Genomic DNA, 20,051 nt, shown 5'->3' on the forward strand with positions numbered 1-20,051 from the left:
AGAAGTCCTGGATTATGTCTCATCTAACCTGGAAGCACTGGTGCCAAATTATAAGAATTTACCAGTTGATGAGTTCTGGGGGAAGCTGTCCAAAGTCACATCTGTGAGCCCAGGGCAGTTGAGATTCAGGGAGTTCTCTCAGCTGATGAAGCTTCTATTGGTGCTGCCAAATTCTAACTGTGATGTGAAAAGGGCATTCAGCATGGTGCGTCACATCAAGACAGAATTTAGGAGTCAGACATCTCACCAAACACGTGTGAATCCGATGTCTTGCAAGATTAACAAGTTTATTGACACAGAGTACTACGAGGTGGAGGTGTCTGGAAAATTGCTCAAATCTGCAAAGCAAGCAGCCTCTAAATACACTGAAAGCTTGCAAAAGGAACAGGTGTAGAACAGAGGAAAGGAAAGAGCCCTTTAGGCCTAGGCCTACATGTACAGTTGCATTCATTGTCATTCATGCAATTCATTCATTGCTCTGTTATATTCATCTGTGTTTCAGTATCTAAGTAGAGCAATGTTCTGTGGTGAACATTTCTATCTATCCTGGTCATCCTTCCTTATTTATGGGGGGGGGGGGGGGGGGGTGTCCAGATTCAATCAGTAAGGAGCTTAATATGTGGCACATTGTAGTTATCATAGTTTATGGGTTGGGGGCAGCTAAGTCCCCAAGTCAGGGTGTCAGCTATGAATCTGAGTGAACTTAGTGAATTCAGGTGTTGTTCATCTCCAAAAGGCCACCAGAATGCAGGAACTAACACCTTCTGCGCGCTTCGGCAGCGCATTGATACGGAGCTCAGATATCAATGCGCTGCCGAAGCGCGCAGAAGGTGTTAGTACGCCTGTCATTATAGTGCGGACTTTCCATAGCATAGAAAATCGCTACATTTCAATTTGTGTAACTGAACTTGTTTCATGTCACTGGTCATATAAACCTATGTAACCAGGAAAAACACGGAAGAGTTTGGTCGCATCTAACTACAGCCCCAGAAAATACCATTGGCCATGCTGAGCCTAGCTACATTGCTAACAGGAGTGACAGCGTGTCTGACTGCATCTGACTGACTGGGAGGTCGCGCAAAGCTCGGAGAGGTATGGAGCAGCTCGTCTCAATTCAGATAAGAGCATATTTCATTATGGAAGTACGGTGGACTGTTCCTTTAAGGTGGTTGAGATGCGAGGTGATGTCTGTCAGAAAGGCCATGTTGCAAAGAAACTGTGTGTCTTTGAGTTTTCTGCAGCAGGCGCTTGTATCACCACTAACACTGTTCTCCAAGAACACTGGTAGTTCAGAGCGCAGCGCAAAATAACGCTCCAGACACTTCCCTCGACTCATCCATCTGATCTCAGTGTGCATTTTTAAATCCCCATACGCGGCGTCCACTTCATCCAAAAAGGCAATGAACCTCCTGTGACAAAGGGACCTGTTCCCCCCCTCTGATGAGATTTGTTACTTTGGTCACTAAATCCATAATGTGGCTAAAGTTCAGTGTCTTCGCACAGAGGGCTTCCTGGAGAGATAAAATGCATGGCATGTTAAAATAATATTTTTGTCCTGCCATGTCAAACTCAGGCCTACATCTCACAGTTAATATGAGGCTACTCACCTGATGTATGATACAGTGCAGTATAGGGCAGTTTACCCCGCTCTGTTGGAGGAGCCCTGTGAAACCTCTGTGTCTTCCCTGCATCACGGGTGCGCCATCCGTAACAACAGTTGACAGCTTGTCAAAGCCGCCATATCCACTTGCAACACCGTCAACGGTGTTGAATATATCAGTGCCCTTAGTTGTATCATGCAGAGAAACCAATTTTAATAGCTCCTCGTGCACTTCAAATGAACTGTCAATAGTTCTCGTAAAAATCAGTAGCTGGCTAACATCCATCACATCTGTACTCTCATCCAAAGCGAAGGAGAAGTACTTGCAGTCATGCATGACTTTTCTCAGCTTAATTTTGACATGATTATGAATGTCAAAAATTCTGCGTGTCACTGTGAGTCGGGACAAAGAGACCGTTTCAAAGTGTTTAACCATGTTATCGTCACCAAAAGCTTTGGCCATTTCCACGGCGCACACCTTGACAATTTCCCCATCTGACAATGGCTTCTTTGCTTTAGCAAGCTCAAGTGAAACAGCATAAGAGGCTTTGAGTGCTGATTCCTGTGTAGTTGTGGCTCTGGTGAAAAGTTGCTGTTGTTGGTTTACTTTTGATTTGAGGTCGGCTATGACAGTGGCCCTTGCAGCTCCAGTGTACTTCTCATATTTAACTTTGTGGAAGGTGTTGTAGTGGCGACTTAAGTTGAAATATTTCATGACTGCTATGGTTTCTAAGCAAACCAGACACATGGGTTTGCTTTTGAATTCTATGAAGAGATCTGCTTCCCATCTTGACTGAAAGGTATGGTTTTCTTGATCGAGTTTTCTTTTTTTTGCACTGCTACGTAGTAGCCATGGCTCTCTTGTCTCTCTTCCTTGCTGAAGGGGGTAAGGCCCAGGGCCCCGATATTATTTCCATAGGAAGCGCCCTCTATCGGTCAACAGTGTAATTACAATGGTAAAAAAAAAAAGGCCGCGGTTAAATTTTTTTTCCTGATAATTAATAATAATTAATAAATGATCTACGGGCTGCACTGAGTAAGGAGGCGGGCCGCATGTGGCCCGCGGGCCACCAGTTGCCCATCCCTGTTTTAGACAATAAAGTTGATATTCTACATTTCACCTCCGACCGTTGCCTATGACCTTTAAAGTGGATGGTGTGTGTGTGTGTGTGTGTGTGTGTGTGTGTGTACTCCAGTCAGGCCCATAAATATTTAGACTTTGGTTTGGCATTCAACCATCACAGTTTACTAAAACACTCTATGCCTGTGAAACTTCCAGATCTGCTCTTTTACCTAATCAAAAGCTATTTGCAGAAGACTTGATTAAACATTGTTACATTACAGGCATTTAGCAGATGCTCTTATCCAGAGTGATGTACAACAGGACCCTGACATATCCACAGCAGTGAGTAGCCTGGGGCGCAGTTGGGAGTTAGGTGCCTTTCTCAAGGTCACTTGAGCCATTCCTGCTGGTCCAGGGAATCTAACTGGTTACCTTTTGGTCCCAAAGCTGCTTCTCTAACCTTTAAGCCATCTTCCCCATGGAAATTGAAAGCAAATATGTTTTCAGCCTAGACTTAATTACTTAGACTATATCTGAGTCTCAAACACTAATTGGAAGGCTGTGTAAGAGAAGGCTCTGCCCCATGCTGCAGCTTTCATTATTCAAATTACCAACAAATAGCCTGCACCTTTTGATCTAAATAGGTGTGGCAGATCATAAAAGACCAGATGTACTGTGGTGTGAGACCATTTAGTGCTTTGTAGGTTAATACTATTTTATTATCAATGTGACATTTGATTGGGAGCCAATGCAGTGTGGATAAGATAGGGATGATGTGGTTGTATCTTCTGGTTGTAGTAAGGACTCTCACTGCTGCATTCTGGACTAACTGGTTCTTGTTTATGCATCTATTGGAACATCTAGACAGTAAGGCATTACAATACTCCAACCTAGAGGTAACTTAAGCATGAACTAAACTGTGGGTGGTAAAAGAGAGCAACTGGACTTGCTTGAAGATTCTTGAAGACGTTTCACCTCTCATCCAAAAGGCTTCTTCAGTTCTGTCTGACTAATAGGGAGTATCAGGTATTTATCCTCTCATGGATGAAAAGCAATCCTAAGGTGTCGTTGAGTCATCCTGTTGGTGTGGGTCACTGGGGGCTGGGTGTGAACGGCCTCGAGAGTCATTGGGGTGATCAATGGATTGCTGGTTCTCTCTGTCCTCCTGTGAGTCACTGAAAACAGCTGGGTTTTGGTGTGCATTCAGTTGTCTGGGAAGTGTGCCAAGGACTGCATTGTAGGTGGCTGATAAATTATGTCTTAGATCCCCACCTCTGTTCAGTGATGGCAGTTTAGGGTTGACAAAAATGGCTTCTTTAACTCCTTGCTCATACCAATGATCCTCTCTGGCTAAAATGCGTACGTTGCAATCCTGAAATGAGTGTCCTTTGTTGTTAAGATGAAGATAGACAGCAGAGTCCTGGCCTGAGGAACTAGCTCTCCTGTGTTGAGCCATGTGCCCGTGAAGCGGTTGTTTTGTTTCCCCAATATACGAGTCCTTGCATTCCTCACTGCACTGAATTGCATACACTACGTTGTCTTGTTTGTGTCTGGCTATTCTGTCCTTAGGGTGGACCAGTTTCTGCTTCAGGGTGTTACTGGGTCTGAAATGTACCGGAATGTTGTGTTTGTAGAAGATCCTCCTGAGTTTCTCAGATAGACCAGAAATGTAGGGAATGACAATGTTCTTGCATTTGTTCCTGTTATCCTCCTTGTCCGTTATGTTCCTTTTTCTGCTCTTGAAGAAAGCCCAGTTGGGATACCCGCAGTTCTTTAGTGCTTTCTTGATGTGATTCTGCTCCTTCTTGTTTCCCTCTACCGTTGTAGGAATGTTGTAGGAACGTCTTCAAGAATCTTCAAGCAAGTCCAGTTGCTCTCTTTTACCACCCACAGTTTACTATGACCTGGATGACTGAGAATCTTCACAGACATTTTGAATCTCACCCGAGATAAAATATTTACTGCAAACTCGAGCTGTTTTGGTTTTAGCCTCTGTTAAATCAGCCCTGCCGATGTTGTTCAGCTGAGCTCATCTCCTCTCCGTACTAAGTCTCAGAGTTTCCTTGCCCTCTTTCCGAATCACGGATGGAATTCTAAAAAATCGGAACATGCCACGGTCACAAGTACTGTTGTGACCACAACCATATACAGCACAAAGATATGGCATAGCTAAAAGAACGCTTAAGGCAGTGGAAAAAACAGAGTTGCACATGCTTGACTATATTTTGTACAGTATAGAATGTTGCTTGACTATATTTTGTATGGAATGTTGCTTGACCCCGCATTTGTATATCCACCAACATGGCCGACATCTGGGTTTCTATTTTGCTTTGATGTCACTTGCAAGTCAAGGATATTAATTTTGCATTCCATGTGAGCATAAAGGCCTTTATAGGCAGCTAATATTTTCTAAAATTATTTTAGAATTGTATTCTAGAACAAAGAGAACCAAATTTTGACCATACTCCTGATCAAGAATACATGATCACAAATTACATCAGTTTATTGATGTACATTGTGTGTGTTTACATGCTTGGCTTTTTTTTTCCTAATCCCAGATTTGTCTCAGAAGAAGAGTGATTTGAGAGTGTGTGACAAATCTACCTGTCGCTATGGTGGAATCTGCAGGGACAATGGTGCGGACATTAAATGTGTATGCCAGTTTCAGGTACATTTTTTTTTCATACATTTCACATTTTATATCACGTACATTTTATTGGTGATTTAACTTTATTTAAAATAAAAAAATATATATAAACAAGACCTTTAGGATAAATAGCTATCTTAATAAGGAAACTGCACATACACACTTGGATACTTCCCGACATGAGATTCACTGAGCAGAGCTCCAGACTGCATAAAGTGATCAAATGTGCAGTTGTGGTCAGAAGTTTATAACACGGACATGGATGTCATCATGTCAGTGTCCCACTTTGGGCTTTCGGTGATTCCTTTGAACTATTCTTTTTCTGTGACAGAATAATTGTGCAACATGCATCTTTAAAAATAAAAAAACCAAGAACTTGGTGCACAAGTTTTAATTTATTTTGGGTTTTCTGAAATCAACACAGGGTCAACATTATAAATACAGGGCCAAAACATACATATACCCACTTATAATAATTCACTGCTGCTGAAAGTTCCAAAATGCCTTTTAACTTGCCAAGGCCTCTTAAATTCCTATTCATAATCATGATTGACTACAGCTGGTAGCTTCTCTGTGCCAACATAAAAAAGGTTTCTTTGACAGCACTCCTTGAATTAACCAACATACAGTACAATGGGAAAGTCCAAGGAGCTCAGTGCAGATCTGAGAAAGAGGATCATAGATTTACAGAACTCAGGAATGTGTCCTGGAAACATTTCTAAATAATTGCAGATTCCAAGATCATCAGTTCAAACAATTGTAAGTACAAGTTATCAGGAGGTGTAGTCACTTTTCTGGAAGAAGACCCAATCTTTCACCCTCAGCTGATAGGAAATTGGCTTGGATGGTAAAGAACAACCCAGGAACCATCAAGGCACAGGCTTGCCATGAATTGGAATCTGTTGGAACACTGTCTACAGTCAAATGAGTTTTACATCACCATAGACTGAGAAGCTGCTGTCCAAACAAGAAGCTCCTACTCCAAAATTGGAACCTTCAAGCTCAATTAAAGTTTGCAGCTGACCACATAGACAAAGAAAAAGCCATCTGGAGGGAAAACTTTATGGTCAGATGAAACTAAGATTGGATTGTTTGGCCACAATGACTAGAAGTACAGAGGAACACTGTATTGTGAAGTATGGTGGTGGCAACATCATGCTCTGGGGCTGTTTTGCTGCCAATGGAACTAGAGCATTGCACAATTGAAGAACAATTATTCAACTTAACCTCAAACCATCAGAAATTGGTGTTCCCACAGGACGATTGTGGAATGGATCAAGCAAGCTAACATTAAGCTTAAAACAAGTCCTGACCTCAACTCTATCAAAAATATGTGGACTGTGCTTAAAAGTCAGATCTGTGCCAAGAAACACACAAATTTATTTGAACTCTACCAAATCTACCAAGAACAGTGGTCAAAGAGCCAACCAGAATTCTCAGGCTTGCTCATCAGAGATAAATTTATTAGAGATAAAATTAGTTCATATGTTTTAAAGTCTTTATTTTTCTGTAATGCTGCTTTATGCCAATGTCTGTTGTTAAAAGCATGATACAAATAAACTGATATGACTGGACTAGAATTCTTCCAGAATCTTTGTTGATTGCTATCAAAAGCATCTGGTCAAGGTGAAACTTGTTAAGGGACATTTAACTAAATATTAGGTGTGCTGTAGGTGATATGGTGGTGTAGTGGTTAGCGCTGTTGCCTCACAGCAAGAAGGTCCTGGGTTTGAGCCCAGCAGCTGGCGAGGGCCTTTCTGTGTGGAGTTTACGTGTTCTCCCCATGTCTGTGTGGGTTTCCTCTGGGTGCTCTGGTTTCCTCCACAGTCCAAAGACATGCAGGTTAGGTTAATTGGTGGCTAATTGAATGGTTGGTTGTCTCTATGTGTCAGCCCTGTGATGATCTGGCAACTTGTCCAGGGTGTACCCCACCTCTTGTCCATAGTTAGCTGGGATAGGCTCCAGCTTGCCTGTGACCCTGTAGAACAGGATAAGCAGCTACAGATGATGGATGGATAGGTGTACTGTATGTATAATTTTGACCCAGTGTTGATTTCAGAAAACCAAAAATAAATTAAAACTTGTGCACTAAATTCTTGTTTTTCCTATTAAAAATGTCCGTTGTACAATAATTCTGCCACAGTGTATGTAAACGTCTGACTACAACTGTAGCTCTCCTTCGAGAAAGTACTTAAAACTTGGTGTTTGACTTTTCCAACAGTGTCACGAAAAATACATCCCTGTATGTGGATCTAATGGGGACACCTATCAGAATGAGTGCTACCTGAAGCAAGCAGCCTGCACCCAGCAACGTCTTGTATCCCTAGCCTCTCCTGGACCCTGCGATCCAGGTGAGTCCTAACACAAACACTGCAATACCATTGAAATAGTACCATTAACGTATCATACTCATTGAGTTATGCATCTTTATTTAATTAAAATTGAAATGCCATTGAGGGCGGCACGGTGGTGTAGTGGTTAGCACTGTCACATCACAGTGAGAAGGTCCGGGTTCGAGCCCCGTGGCCGACGAGGGCCTTTCTGTGCGGAGTTTGCATGTTCTCCCCGTGTCTGCGTGGGTTTCCTCCGGGTGCTCCGGTTTCCTCTACAGTCCAAAGACATGCAGGTTAGGTTAACTGGTGACTCTCTAAATTGACCGTAGGTGTGAATGTGAGTGTGAATGGTTGTCTGTGTCTATGTGTCAGCCCTGTGATGACCTGGCGACTTGTCCAAGGTGTACCCTCCCTTTCGCCCGTAGTCAGCTGGGATAGGCTCCAGCTTGCCTGCGACCTTGTAGAACAGGATAAAGCGGCTAGAGATAATGAGATGAGATTAATTCAGGAGGGAGGTGACAGAGGGGGAGTGTTCAACAGAAAAATGCACTATGGGGCCTTTCACTGATGTCACAAATTTTTGTTTATCACACAGTGTCCACTATACTGCCCGGCAAACAAAGAAACATAGATGTGACAGTTGATAATGAAAATTGAGACAACTGCATTCAGTACAATCTCTCCAAGATGATTTAAAAATTGTTATACTTTTCATGGGGAAGCCATGGCCTAATGGTTGGAGAAGCAGCTATGGGACAAAAAGGTTGCTGGTTTGATTTCCTGGACCAGCAGAAATGGTTGGTGCCCTTGAGCAAGGCACCTAACCCCCAACTGCTCCCCAGGCTGTTCTGGATATGTTGTATGATGTTCTGGATAAGAGTGTCTGCTAAATGCCTATAATATAATGTATGTAACCAGCAGATCGTGTTACAAAAGCTGAAACATGCAGGCATCACAGATCCATATTACTTACCCACAAACGTATTTATTTATTCTGCTATTGCTCATTTGTGTACATGTGCTTACTGCTTCAGATGGGTTAAATGCAGAGAAGGAATTTCGCTGTGCTTGAGTGTACATGCAACAAAAATAAAGGCATTTTCTTAATTTACTCACAAACCCACAAATTTACCCTCTAGGAGGGGCTCTGGAGCAACGGCCTCCTCTGCTGCCACTGTATCGGCCTCAGGCATGATCGCCCCCTCCCAAAAAATTTCATGGGGTCCTCCTTTTCTAATGATTCGTAGATGAACGTGAGCATGTCTAGAAAAGTCTGTGAGCCCCAAAGACAAGGGTGCTCTGCTCAGATGAGGTACCCCACCCATTGGCGAGCTCGTCCAGCCATCAAAGTGATCATAATACTTACCCAGATTGGTTCTGGTGGCTTAGGCTCCTCGGGGTCTGCATAGAAAATGCTACCGGTACATTGCAGGCTGAATTCCCTAGGATGATATAGGGAGCCGGGAGGTCCATTCCAGTATGCCACCAGAAATAATAGGTTAGGGGGTGAGATAAGGAAATAGATGTGTGGAATGGCGAACTGGATATCCTCTGCTACATCCATTTTTCTGCAAAGTAAAGTCAGGGGTAAGTAGTAAACAGATGCAAGTGCAGAAGTATTTATTGAAAACAGTGTGACAATCAGGTAAACACACAGGCAGACAATCCAAATCAGCAGGCAGTCTCATGAACGGGAAACAAGTGAAAAGTTGGGTGAGACACAAACAGGATATCACAGGTGCAGAGAAAAATGGAAATGAGGAACAGGTAAGGAATACAGGAAATCAACTGCAGAAATTTAAGGCTTGGTAATGCATACTAACGTAGTGTAATACTTCGCACTGAATGTGTGTAGACACAGTCCTTATATAGGAGCGTAGATTGTGCCTTAATCATGCGCAGGTGAGCATAGTTAACAGCGCACGCGCGAGAGTCCGTTTCGCGCATGCACAGCCCGTAGCGCACGTGAGAATCCCACTGGTGTGTGCGCCAAAGCATGCAGGATTGACAGCTGCCTGTCTTTATTTATTTATTTATTTGTCCATGTGCGTGCAGAGTTTGAGAGTAGGGCTGGTTGTAGGATCTGCTGAACTTAAATATGTACAGTACCAGTCAAAGGTTTGGGCACAACCTCTAATTCAATTGTTTTTATTATTTATTTAGTTATTTATTTAATTTTATTTTTATTAATTAAAACTAACTTCATGTCTTAAAGTAATGAGAGACTGTCATTTCTCTTTACTTAGCTGAGTGGTTATTGACATAATATGGATTGCTACAGTTGTGGAACAGGGCTATTTACTGTATGTTTATGTATTACTATTTACTGTTTGATCTCAACCACATTATGATGATGATTTGTCAAGTGAGTACTCAGTCAACCATTTGTCAATTTCCTCCATTTTTCTCGGTCGTTCATTGCATCTGGCAAATTTTGTATATCCAGTCCAGTATCTTCAATTAATTGGTCTATGTATGTGAAACAGGGATGTCCTCTGGTTCTTTTTCCATGTGTAGGTTCCCAGAGTAGAAGTTTGCATATTATTTCATCTTTTTTTCTCCAGCAGTGACCAATGAACCTAAGTCTTCTTGTTCTTAATGTTTCCGACACTCGTGGAAGATTGCCATAAAGCTTTTTGTTGGTTTTGTGCTTTTTCCAGGAAACATTGAGAGCTAATCGTAGTAATCTTGTGTAGACTCCATCAAGCCTTCTTTCTAGTGATTTTGTAAGCATCCAACTTTCAGCACCATACAGTAACACACTTTCGACAGCAGCTCTGAAAAAATTAGTTTTTAATTTTCTGCTTAGGGTTGATGACCACACATTTTCCATTTTATTTGCTGCAGACCATGCTTTTGCTATTCTGATGGCCATGTCTTTCTTGGTATTATCAATCCAAGATCCCAGATATTAGAAGTCAGCGACACACTTTAGTGTTTTGCCAGTTGATGTGATAATATCCTCTTTTGACTGGTTATATACCATATACTCTATCTTGGATTCGTTGACATGTAGACCAATTGTTTCAGCAGCTATTTCTACTTGATGCAGTAACAACTGTACTTTTTCTAGCGTATCTGAAATTAAAGCGATATCATCTGCAAAGTTGGTGTCAGTAATGATTGTAGCAGGATATTTTGAACTGCATGTAACACTTATGAGGGATTTCACAATACCAGGACTTGTGGATTAGTGTATCAGATAGGTTCGACTACTGGAGCACCGTGGAATGTGAGAATGAGACTCAGGAGGCAGGGGTTTAAATATAAAAGTAATACTGGCTTTAGTTAGAGAAAAAAATGAATTGAATAGAATAAACAGATAAATAGATGAACAAATAGACAATTAAATAAATAAGTTAAAACAAGACAAACTAAATTCTCTGACAAAATAAAAAAACAATTAAATGATATTACATACCATAATATCAGGTGAGTATCTAATTTAGCTAAATATTCTAATTTGTCTAATAAGTCTAATGTAATTATGACAAAGCGTCCTGTTACTTTGTTTAAATCCTTGATGTTTTCTAGTAATATACATACATACCGTAAAATACCAAATAATAGCCCGGGCGATTATTTGTCTCAATCACGTAAGAGACCCGGCGCGTATTAGAGACTAGGCGGCTATTTGGAACAGGCGATTAATTCCTTCTTCACAAACACCTTCCCCAAAATCTACCTCAAAACGGGGAAAAAAAATCATTCTCAGATAGGCCTACTTTTAACCAGTATAACTTACAGTTTGTTTAGAGTTAGATTACAGATAGCACGGTGCCGACTTCGGGGAATTTTGAAGACGCAGAATGCATCTTCGCATGGCACAGTCGGGGTGGATAAAGGATAAATCACACACCTTTTCCTGTTAATGACTAGTTAAGCGCATGCTTTACAAAATAATCAAGGAACCACAACATTGTCTGTGTGCAGCACTGTGATTTAATTACTCTGCAAAGTTATGGTCACTTGCTATCACCCTCACCCATGCAGCCTCCACCCTTTGCGCTTCGCGATGTCTGTCAATCTGAAATTGCATGGAGGGCGCGACGTTGAAGCAACATAATTAGGGTGCGAAGTGTCAAACCAAAGGGTTTTTTCTTATGCTGAAAAATAAGTGACCTGCAGTGGCTACATACTGTCATCTTGCATCACGTTTCTCTCCAAGACGTCTCCCTATTTGGCCGATATGAGCCTATTCCCCGAGTGAGTTGGTACGGTGGCTCGACCCCGTAGAAAACTTAAAGTTCGGATGAAAGTTAGTTGAATAGGTTACTGACTTGTAGGCCTACATGTTGCCTGCCTGACGCGTGCTTCTGCCCAACTTGCACGACAGATTACTTGTTGAAAAGGCCCCTTGGATTAGATTGGCCGCGAGCAGACTGAAATGCATGTTAGAACGCTCTCACCTTTTTTGTAAAGCGTCTTCCAGATCCGAATGGGTAAGGGCAAGTGAAATGGTATAAGGTCTTTAATAAAACTCAGTGTGTGCTTTGACGCATGCATTCGGCAATTTAGGTCGTTTAACAGAAGCAGCAGTCCAACCTTGGAAACCCGCAGTCCTCAATGTCACCACACACGCTGGCTTTCGTTGGGTATACCCAAAGGGGTGGCTAAGACATCTGTCAAAAGTTACGGAGTTGCATTCCTCAAGAAATATTACGGTAGACCAAGATTATAACATTGAAATGGCATGTTTATTATCACGTAACAAAATGTTGTAAACAGTATTATAGAAATAATTTCATTCATTCATTCATTCATTCATTCATTCATATATATTGTTTCGGTAGAAAACTATGCAATGCAAAATCGTTTAAACACCAGAAAACCAGAAAAGTGCTGGGCCTCAAGATTCTAGATAGAACATTCGGACGCTTTTTTTTTTTTTTTTTTAGACCCCGGCGAGTATTCGGAACCGGCCTTTATTTGTCACAACACACGCGTACACCCGGCCGTTAAAGGGAACTCGGCGGTTAATTGGAACTCGGCTATTATTTGGTATTTTACGGTATTTTACAAGACATTCAGTACAGAGAAGATTTTTGTTGCCTGCGTATAGAACAGGGGTTGGGCAGAGAACACTGCATTACAGAGGAATGTTAGCGTGGAATTCTTTACCCTGTTTTTTGGTTAATGAAGTAAATGAGAAAGCTTTTAAAATTAAATTAAAACTGTATTTGTTTACTCAAAATATATGATTATTTTCTGTTCCTCTATAAATAGGATATGTGGTACGATGATTAATTGATGGGATCAACATATTTGAAACAAATTTATTTCCTCTTTTGTTTTTGTTTTTATTTTATGTTTTTGTTTGTACAGTCTGTAAAAATGCATGTCTATGTTAAAAAAATTTAAGGAATTGTAAGTTTGACCACAGGGAGAACAGCACCCTTCTGTGAAGGGGAAGCTGATGTGGCTCAATATAAATAAATAAATAAATAAATAAATAAATAAATTCTAATTTGGGTGCACCCTAATAATTTGAATTCTATGGTTCAATTTCAAATTTCAGTTTCTCTGATCCAATATAACAGTTTTCAATAAATCAAAGGAAAAAAAAACAAAAAAATATCAGTTAAAATACATCACAAACACCATTCACTTGAGGAGGATTATCCTACACAACAGCCATGCATTTCCAGTTCCAGGAGAAGTCCAAGGTCCAAGAAAAAGTCAAAAGATGAGTGCAGATCCAGTGTTCCAGGGATGGAGAAAATGTAAGTCTGGGAATTAAGGGTAGGGGGAATTGTGTGACAGGGCTGAGTGTGAGGGTGTTTCAGATGCTGAGCCTACCACACCAGAGAGTGTAGCAGGACCTGTCCAGTGACCTCGGGATATCTGGGGTTCACTTCACTTTAGATCAAGTAGGTGGCTCGCCATCGCTTCACTTTGCTGGAACAATCAAAACAAAATCCAAAAGAACAAAAAAACAAACAACAACAAAAAAACCCTGACCTGTCAACAGACAGGGTCAGAGAAATATCATCAGTTACTTAGTAATACATTCATAGTTACCATGGCAACAAAACTGCTTCTTATAAATAAGCCTTTTTAACATCCACATTCAGTACAATACAAATCATGAACTACAACCCCGATTCCAAAAAAGTTGGGACAAAGTACAAATTGTAAATAAAAACGGAATGCAATAATTTACAAATCTCAAAAACTGATATTGTATTCACAATAGAACATAGACAACATATCAAATGTCGAAAGTGAGACATTTTGAAATCTCATGCCAAATATTGGCTCATTTGAAATTTCATGACAGCAACACATCTCAAAAAAGTTGGGACGGGGCAATAAGAGGCTGGAAAAGTTAAAGGTACAAAAAAGGAACAGCTGGAGGACCAAATTGCAACTCATTAGGTCAATTGGCAATAGGTCATTAACATGACTGGGAATAAAAAGAGCATCTTGGAGTGGCAGCGGCTCTCAGAAGTAAAGATGGGAAGAGGATCACCAATCCCCCTAATTCTACGCCGACAAATAGTGGAGCAATATCAGAAAGGAGTTCGACAGTGTAAAATTGCAAAGAGTTTGAACATATCATCATCTACAGTGCATAATATCATCAAAAGATTCAGAGAATCTGGAAGAATCTCTGTGCATAAGGGTCAAGGCCGGAAAACCATACCGGGTGCCCGTGATCTTCGGGCCCTTAGACGGCACTGCATCACATACAGGCATGCTTCTGTATTGGAAATCACAAAATGGGCTCAGGAATATTTCCAGAGAACATTATCTGTGAACACAATTTACCGTGCCATCCGCCGTTGCCAGCTAAAACTCTATAGTTCAAAGAAGAAGCCGTATCTAAACATGATCCAGAGGCGCAGACATCTTCTCTGGGCCAAGGCTCATTTAAAATGGACTGTGGCAAAGTGGAAAACTGTTCTGTGGTCAGACGAATCAAAATTTCAAGTTCTTTATGGAAATCAGGGACACCGTGTCATTCGGACTAAGGAGGAGAAGGACGACCCAAGTTGTTATCAGCGCTCAGTTCAGAAGCCTGCATCTCTGATGGTATGGGGTTGCATTAGTGCGTGTGGCATGGGCAGCTTACACATCTGGAAAGACACCATCAATGCTGAAAGGTATATCCAGGTTCTAGAGCAACATATGCTCCCATCCAGATGACATCTCTTTCAGGGAAGACCTTGCATTTTCCAACATGACAATGCCAAATCACATACTGCATCAATTACAGCATCATGGCTGCGTAGAAGAAGGGTCCGGGTACTGAACTGGCCAGCCTGCAGTCCAGATCTTTCACCCATAGAAAACATTTGGCACATCATAAAACAGAAGATACGACAAAAAAGACCTAAGACAGTTGAGCAACTAGAATCCTACATGAGACAAGAATGGGTTAACATTCCTATCCCTAAACTTGAGCAACTTGTCTCCTCAGTCCCCAGACGTTTACAGACTGTTGTAAAGAGAAAAGGGGATGTCTCACAGTGGTAAACATGGCCTTGTCCCAACTTTTTTGAGATGTGGTGTTGTCATGAAATTTAAAATCACCTAATTTTTCTCTTTAAATGATACATTTTCTCAGTTTAAACATTTGATATGTCATCTATGTTCTATTCTGAATAAAATATGGAATTTTGAAACTTCCACATCATTGCATTCCGTTTTTATTTACAATTTGTACTTTGTCCCAACTTTTTTGGAATTGGGGTTGTAATAAAACATTAATTTCCTTTCCTTTTCTTTTCTAATTTATCTATGTAGCCCAATATATTAAAGGGGTTACATGCGACTGTGGGATAATGTGAAGCCTATTTTTTGGGGATTGGATGTTGCAATCCTCATGGCATAATCCAATGCAGTAATGAAAAGGAGAGGTGCTAAAGTATCACCTTGAAGAACTCCTGCCGATATTTCGAAGAAATCTGTTTCGCCATCAGGAGAAAGAACTTGTGCTTTTGTATCTTCATAAAGTGTTTGCACAGCATTGACAATGATTGCTGTTATACCGCAAGCTTCTAAGATTTCCATTAGTTTACCTCGGTGAATGGAATCGAAAGCTTTGCTGAAGTCAACAAATGTTAGAACAGCTGATAAATTCTTTGCCATGATTCCTTCTATTAGTCTACGAAGAGTTAATATCTGTGCTGAAGTCGATCTGTTTGGGTGGAATCCATTTTGATTTATGCAGAGAAGTGGTTCAATGTGAGGTCTAATTCTGAACAGTAGCATCTTGTTGTAGATTTTGGCTGCAATTACTGATAAACTTATTCCTCTGTAATTTTTGGTGTATCCTAGGTCACCCTTTTTTGGGAGTGGTACAAGCCCACTCTTTCCCCATAGATCCGGTTTCTCTCCGTTGAAAGTTTGGTTACAGACTTCCAGCAGGGGATCTATCAATGCCCCTGTCTTCCAGACTTCTATTGGGATGTTGTCAAGCCCGGCTGCTTTGCCATTGGAGAATGATTTGATGCATTTTTGTATTTCTTCTTTGGTGAAATTCTCTGTGCTTATTGGTAGAATATCTTCCACTACCTTGATGGTTTCTTTAGGACTGATTTGAGGTGGTTTACCCAAAAGATTACTGAAGTGTTCTTTCCATTTTGAGATCCGTTCCTTGGGATTGTTTGCTTTTATTTTTCCACTTTGTGTGTGTTTTCTTCCTGTGATCTCATTTACAGTTTTCCACGCTAGATGTGACTGGCGGTTTTCAGAAGCATTAATGATAACACTGCTTTTCTCTGTGATATATGAGCTGAATTCATGTGTATAAGCAGCATCAAGATCTTCTTTAGCTTTTTCGAGTATTGCAACACTAGATCTAATTGATCTTCTTGAATTTGCTCTAGCTGCATTTTTTACTGCTTTACGTTTCAGTTGGAGAAAACCTGTTTTTTCCCAGGGCACTCTCTGTTTATGTTTTTCTTTTACAGGTATGTGAATTTTTGCAGATTGTTCATGTGCTACAACGATGTTGTATGTAGTGTTAGCATTTTTTTTTTTCTGATAGATCTTGTAGTGCTTGGAAACGTTTTATGACTTCTGCAGCATATTCTGTCGTGACTTTATCTACAGAGAGCAGTCTACTCCAGTCATAGTTAATCCTCTTTCTGCTGGTGTTTTTGTGCATCCTGAGGCTTAGTCGAATTTCTGATGATACTATTCGATGATCTGAATTTACTATGGTAAATGAATTATAGGCTTCACAATTTAAGGCACTTGTTTATACAAGAAATAAGTATATGGTCAAGTTGTGCTTTGTTGCCGTTTGGGTATATGAAAGACCAAAGCTTGCCTTTTTTCTTCTTGTACTGGGAACTTAAATTAATAAGATCACATTCTGTTGCAAAATCAAGAAGGTATTGACCATTACGGTTGGTAATTTTGTGGAATGATGACCCTTTAGAACAGGGGTCCCCAAACTTTTTCCTCTGGGGGCCACATTATCGTTCCCGACTGTGATGAGGGGCCGGGATCAATCATGTGGGCTGTATAATAGGCCACTGCCTGTTATAGCCATAATTCCTGGCACAAAATTGTTCATCAAGTGATTTGCAAAAGTAGTGAGTACTTCACATTTTTTTTCAATTTGAAATACCACAGGTATTCCTTTTATTTTCTAATAACAACCATGTAAAAATAGCAAGGAAAGGTTAGAAAAATCTGGTGATTGACAGTTTATGAGTGAAACAATACAAATGGTAGGCCTGTTGATATTACAGTAAGATGAGAAACTATCAAGACAAGAAACTTCTGGTGATTGACACTAGGTCAGTGAAAATTACAAACTGTAGGAAGGCCTGTTGATATTAACAATAATATTCAGAGTAAGGCTTAGCTATTAGTTATAATTAAGTGCACCATACACGTCACATAAACTGAATGCATTAAAAACATTGAAATTACAGTAAGAGCAACAACGAACTGAACTGCACTAGAATAGCTCACATGTAGGTCATTAAATCAAATAAATTGGCCAATAATAATAATAATAATAATAATAATATTTAAAAAATCATTTTTGCCATGACCAATATATCAACTAGCCAACTCTTACTATATTCAGGTGAGAATTTTTTAGTTCAAGGTGAAAATTGAATGAGCAGTACGCCATCTACAGGTTAAACTAGAAGAGAGTAACAGAATAATGGGAAGTCAGTAGTATGTGCAGTAGGTAGGGATAGGTAAACTGGATTTGTACTTGTTGTAGCCTGGGTGGGAGGCAGGATAGATGGACAGTGATCTTTGAGGTCAGCAGTTGCAGTCCCCTCTCTTGCTGTCTGGAAACCTGGCATAAAGGGATGACATTGGACACATTCAGTAAATGACAAAAATATGCTGCCTGTTGTTCCTTGTGATGTGATTTTACAAATACAGTGTAGCTGTAGCAAATTAAAAGATCATTCATATTTCATGTTTACAGCCATATAAAATTGTAATGGTTAAAATCAGTATATTTACCATATCAGTGTGAACTGTGTGCTTGCTTCTGACTGGTAAGAAGTCCGATGTCTGGGTGTAGCCTAGTGGTAGCCAGTCTCAAAGTTTGATGCAAATGTTCATCTGAGAGTCTGTTCCTTGTTGGATTTTTTATTTGCTTCATACGGGAAAACGTCTGCTCGCATATGTAGGTGCTGCCAAAAACTGTACACATCTTCAGAGCATGCTGTTTAATGTTTGCGTAAGTGCCCTCTGGTAGCGCAGCATAGAACTGAAGGAGGCAGTCAGGCTTGAATGCGTCTTTAAGGACATCACAATTCTGCAGCTCGGCTAATTCAAACTGAAGAGAGGGAAGTGCGTCGTCTATGTCAGTAGCAAAGGGGTTCTGGAACAGACGTATTTCCTTGCTGTTGACATGAAGCTCGCGGAAACGCACACTAAAGTCTTGCTGCAGCATTTGCAGGGCATCCTTGCACTTTGCGACTGGGAAAGGGGCGGCTGGTTTCTCGGCGCAGTAGCTTTGGGTGGCAGGGAGATGCGTGAAGTCCAGCTTTTGGACCTGACGCACAAGCAGCTGCAGTTTGACCTCGAATGCTTTGATGTGGGAATACATGTCGCTGATGAGATTCCCTTTGCCTTGGAGCTGTAGGTTGAGGTGGTTCAACATTTCAGTCACATCAATTAAAAATGCGAGGTCCCATTTCCATTCGGGTTCGGTCAGCTCTCGTACCGTTTCACCTTTAGACTGGAGGAAGGTGTTGATTTCGGGCAGCAGGTCGTAGAAACGGCGCAATACTTTGCCTCGACTTAACCATCGGATTTCTGTGTAGTACAGCACATCCTGGTAAGCAGACTCCAGCTCGGAGAGAAAGGCCTGGAACTGCCTGTGTTTCAGCCCATTTTTCCGGATGTAGTTGACACAGTGCACAACCACCTTCATCACAGACGCCCACTTCAAAACTTTGCAGCATAGAGCTTGCTGGTGAATCAGGCAGTGGACTTGAATTGGTGGGGCGAGACCTCGTTCCTTGAACTCGCCGTTCAAGCGCCCTACTAGCCCCCTCGTAGCTCCAACCATGCTAGGCGCACCATCTGTAGTGACACTGGCAAAATTAGACCATTGCAGACCTAGTTCACCCATTGTTTTGCACACTTCGACAAAAAGGTCTTCTCCAGTTGTTGAGCCTTTTAGGCTTCTCAGTGATGCCAGCTCCTCTGACACTTCAAAACGTGTGTTGACCCCATGAATAAAAATCAGCAGCTGTGCCGTGTCCTGTACGTCATTACTTTCATCCATGGCTAAAGCAAAAAACTTGAATTCTGAGGCTTTCTCTCTCAGTTGGTCAAAGACGTTTTCCCCCATGTCCTCAATTCGCCTCGTCATAGTTTGTGCAGAGAGACTCACCGCACTGAAGGCATCTTTCTTATCGGGACACACCTCCTCGGCCACAGCCAGCATCACGGCCTTCCCGAATTCTTCGTCTGTGAACGGCTTGCTGTGGGTAGCCAGTAGGTGAGCTACTTTGAAGCTAGCTCGGACAGCAGCCAGGTTGACCCGAGATTGACGAAGGAAAGCATCCTGCTGAGCAGCTAGCCCGCCTTTCAGACGCCGAATCTTATCATCTCTCGCTTGCCCGCTCAAGCTAGCATACTCTTTGTGCCGGGTTTCGTGATGGCGGCGAAGGTTGTATTCTTTAAACACGGCCACATTTTCTTTACATATGATACAAATTGCACGGTCCTTCCATGGAACAAAAAAATAATCCTTGGTCCATTGTTCTTTAAAAACCCGACACTCTCTGTCAATTTTCCTCACTTTACTGCATGCCATTTCACTGCTGTTCAACTGTAATATTCTCTGCGCCTGAGGATCGGCTTGTCAGGTGGCGGAAATTCGGTCATAAAAATGCGTCATATAAATAATACAGACACACATATACAATTATATAAAATATAAATGGTTAATAAAAATATATTTTAGTG

General features: G+C 41.2%; 1 protein-coding gene across 1 annotated transcript in view; it reads left to right on the forward strand.

The window, feature by feature from the left end:
- The window catches only part of tmeff1b (transmembrane protein with EGF-like and two follistatin-like domains 1b), a 163,885-nt gene that overhangs the window by 96,890 nt on the left and 46,944 nt on the right, over window positions 1-20,051 (forward strand). The window contains exons 3-4 of the mRNA XM_060921432.1: window positions 5,222-5,331; window positions 7,532-7,661. Of these exons, the coding sequence (XP_060777415.1) occupies window positions 5,222-5,331; window positions 7,532-7,661 (240 nt within the window). The remainder of the gene's footprint in view (window positions 1-5,221; window positions 5,332-7,531; window positions 7,662-20,051) is intronic.

Source organism: Neoarius graeffei, chromosome 5 (assembly GCF_027579695.1).
Source record: "Neoarius graeffei isolate fNeoGra1 chromosome 5, fNeoGra1.pri, whole genome shotgun sequence".
Classification (NCBI taxonomy): Eukaryota; Metazoa; Chordata; class Actinopteri; order Siluriformes; family Ariidae; genus Neoarius; species Neoarius graeffei.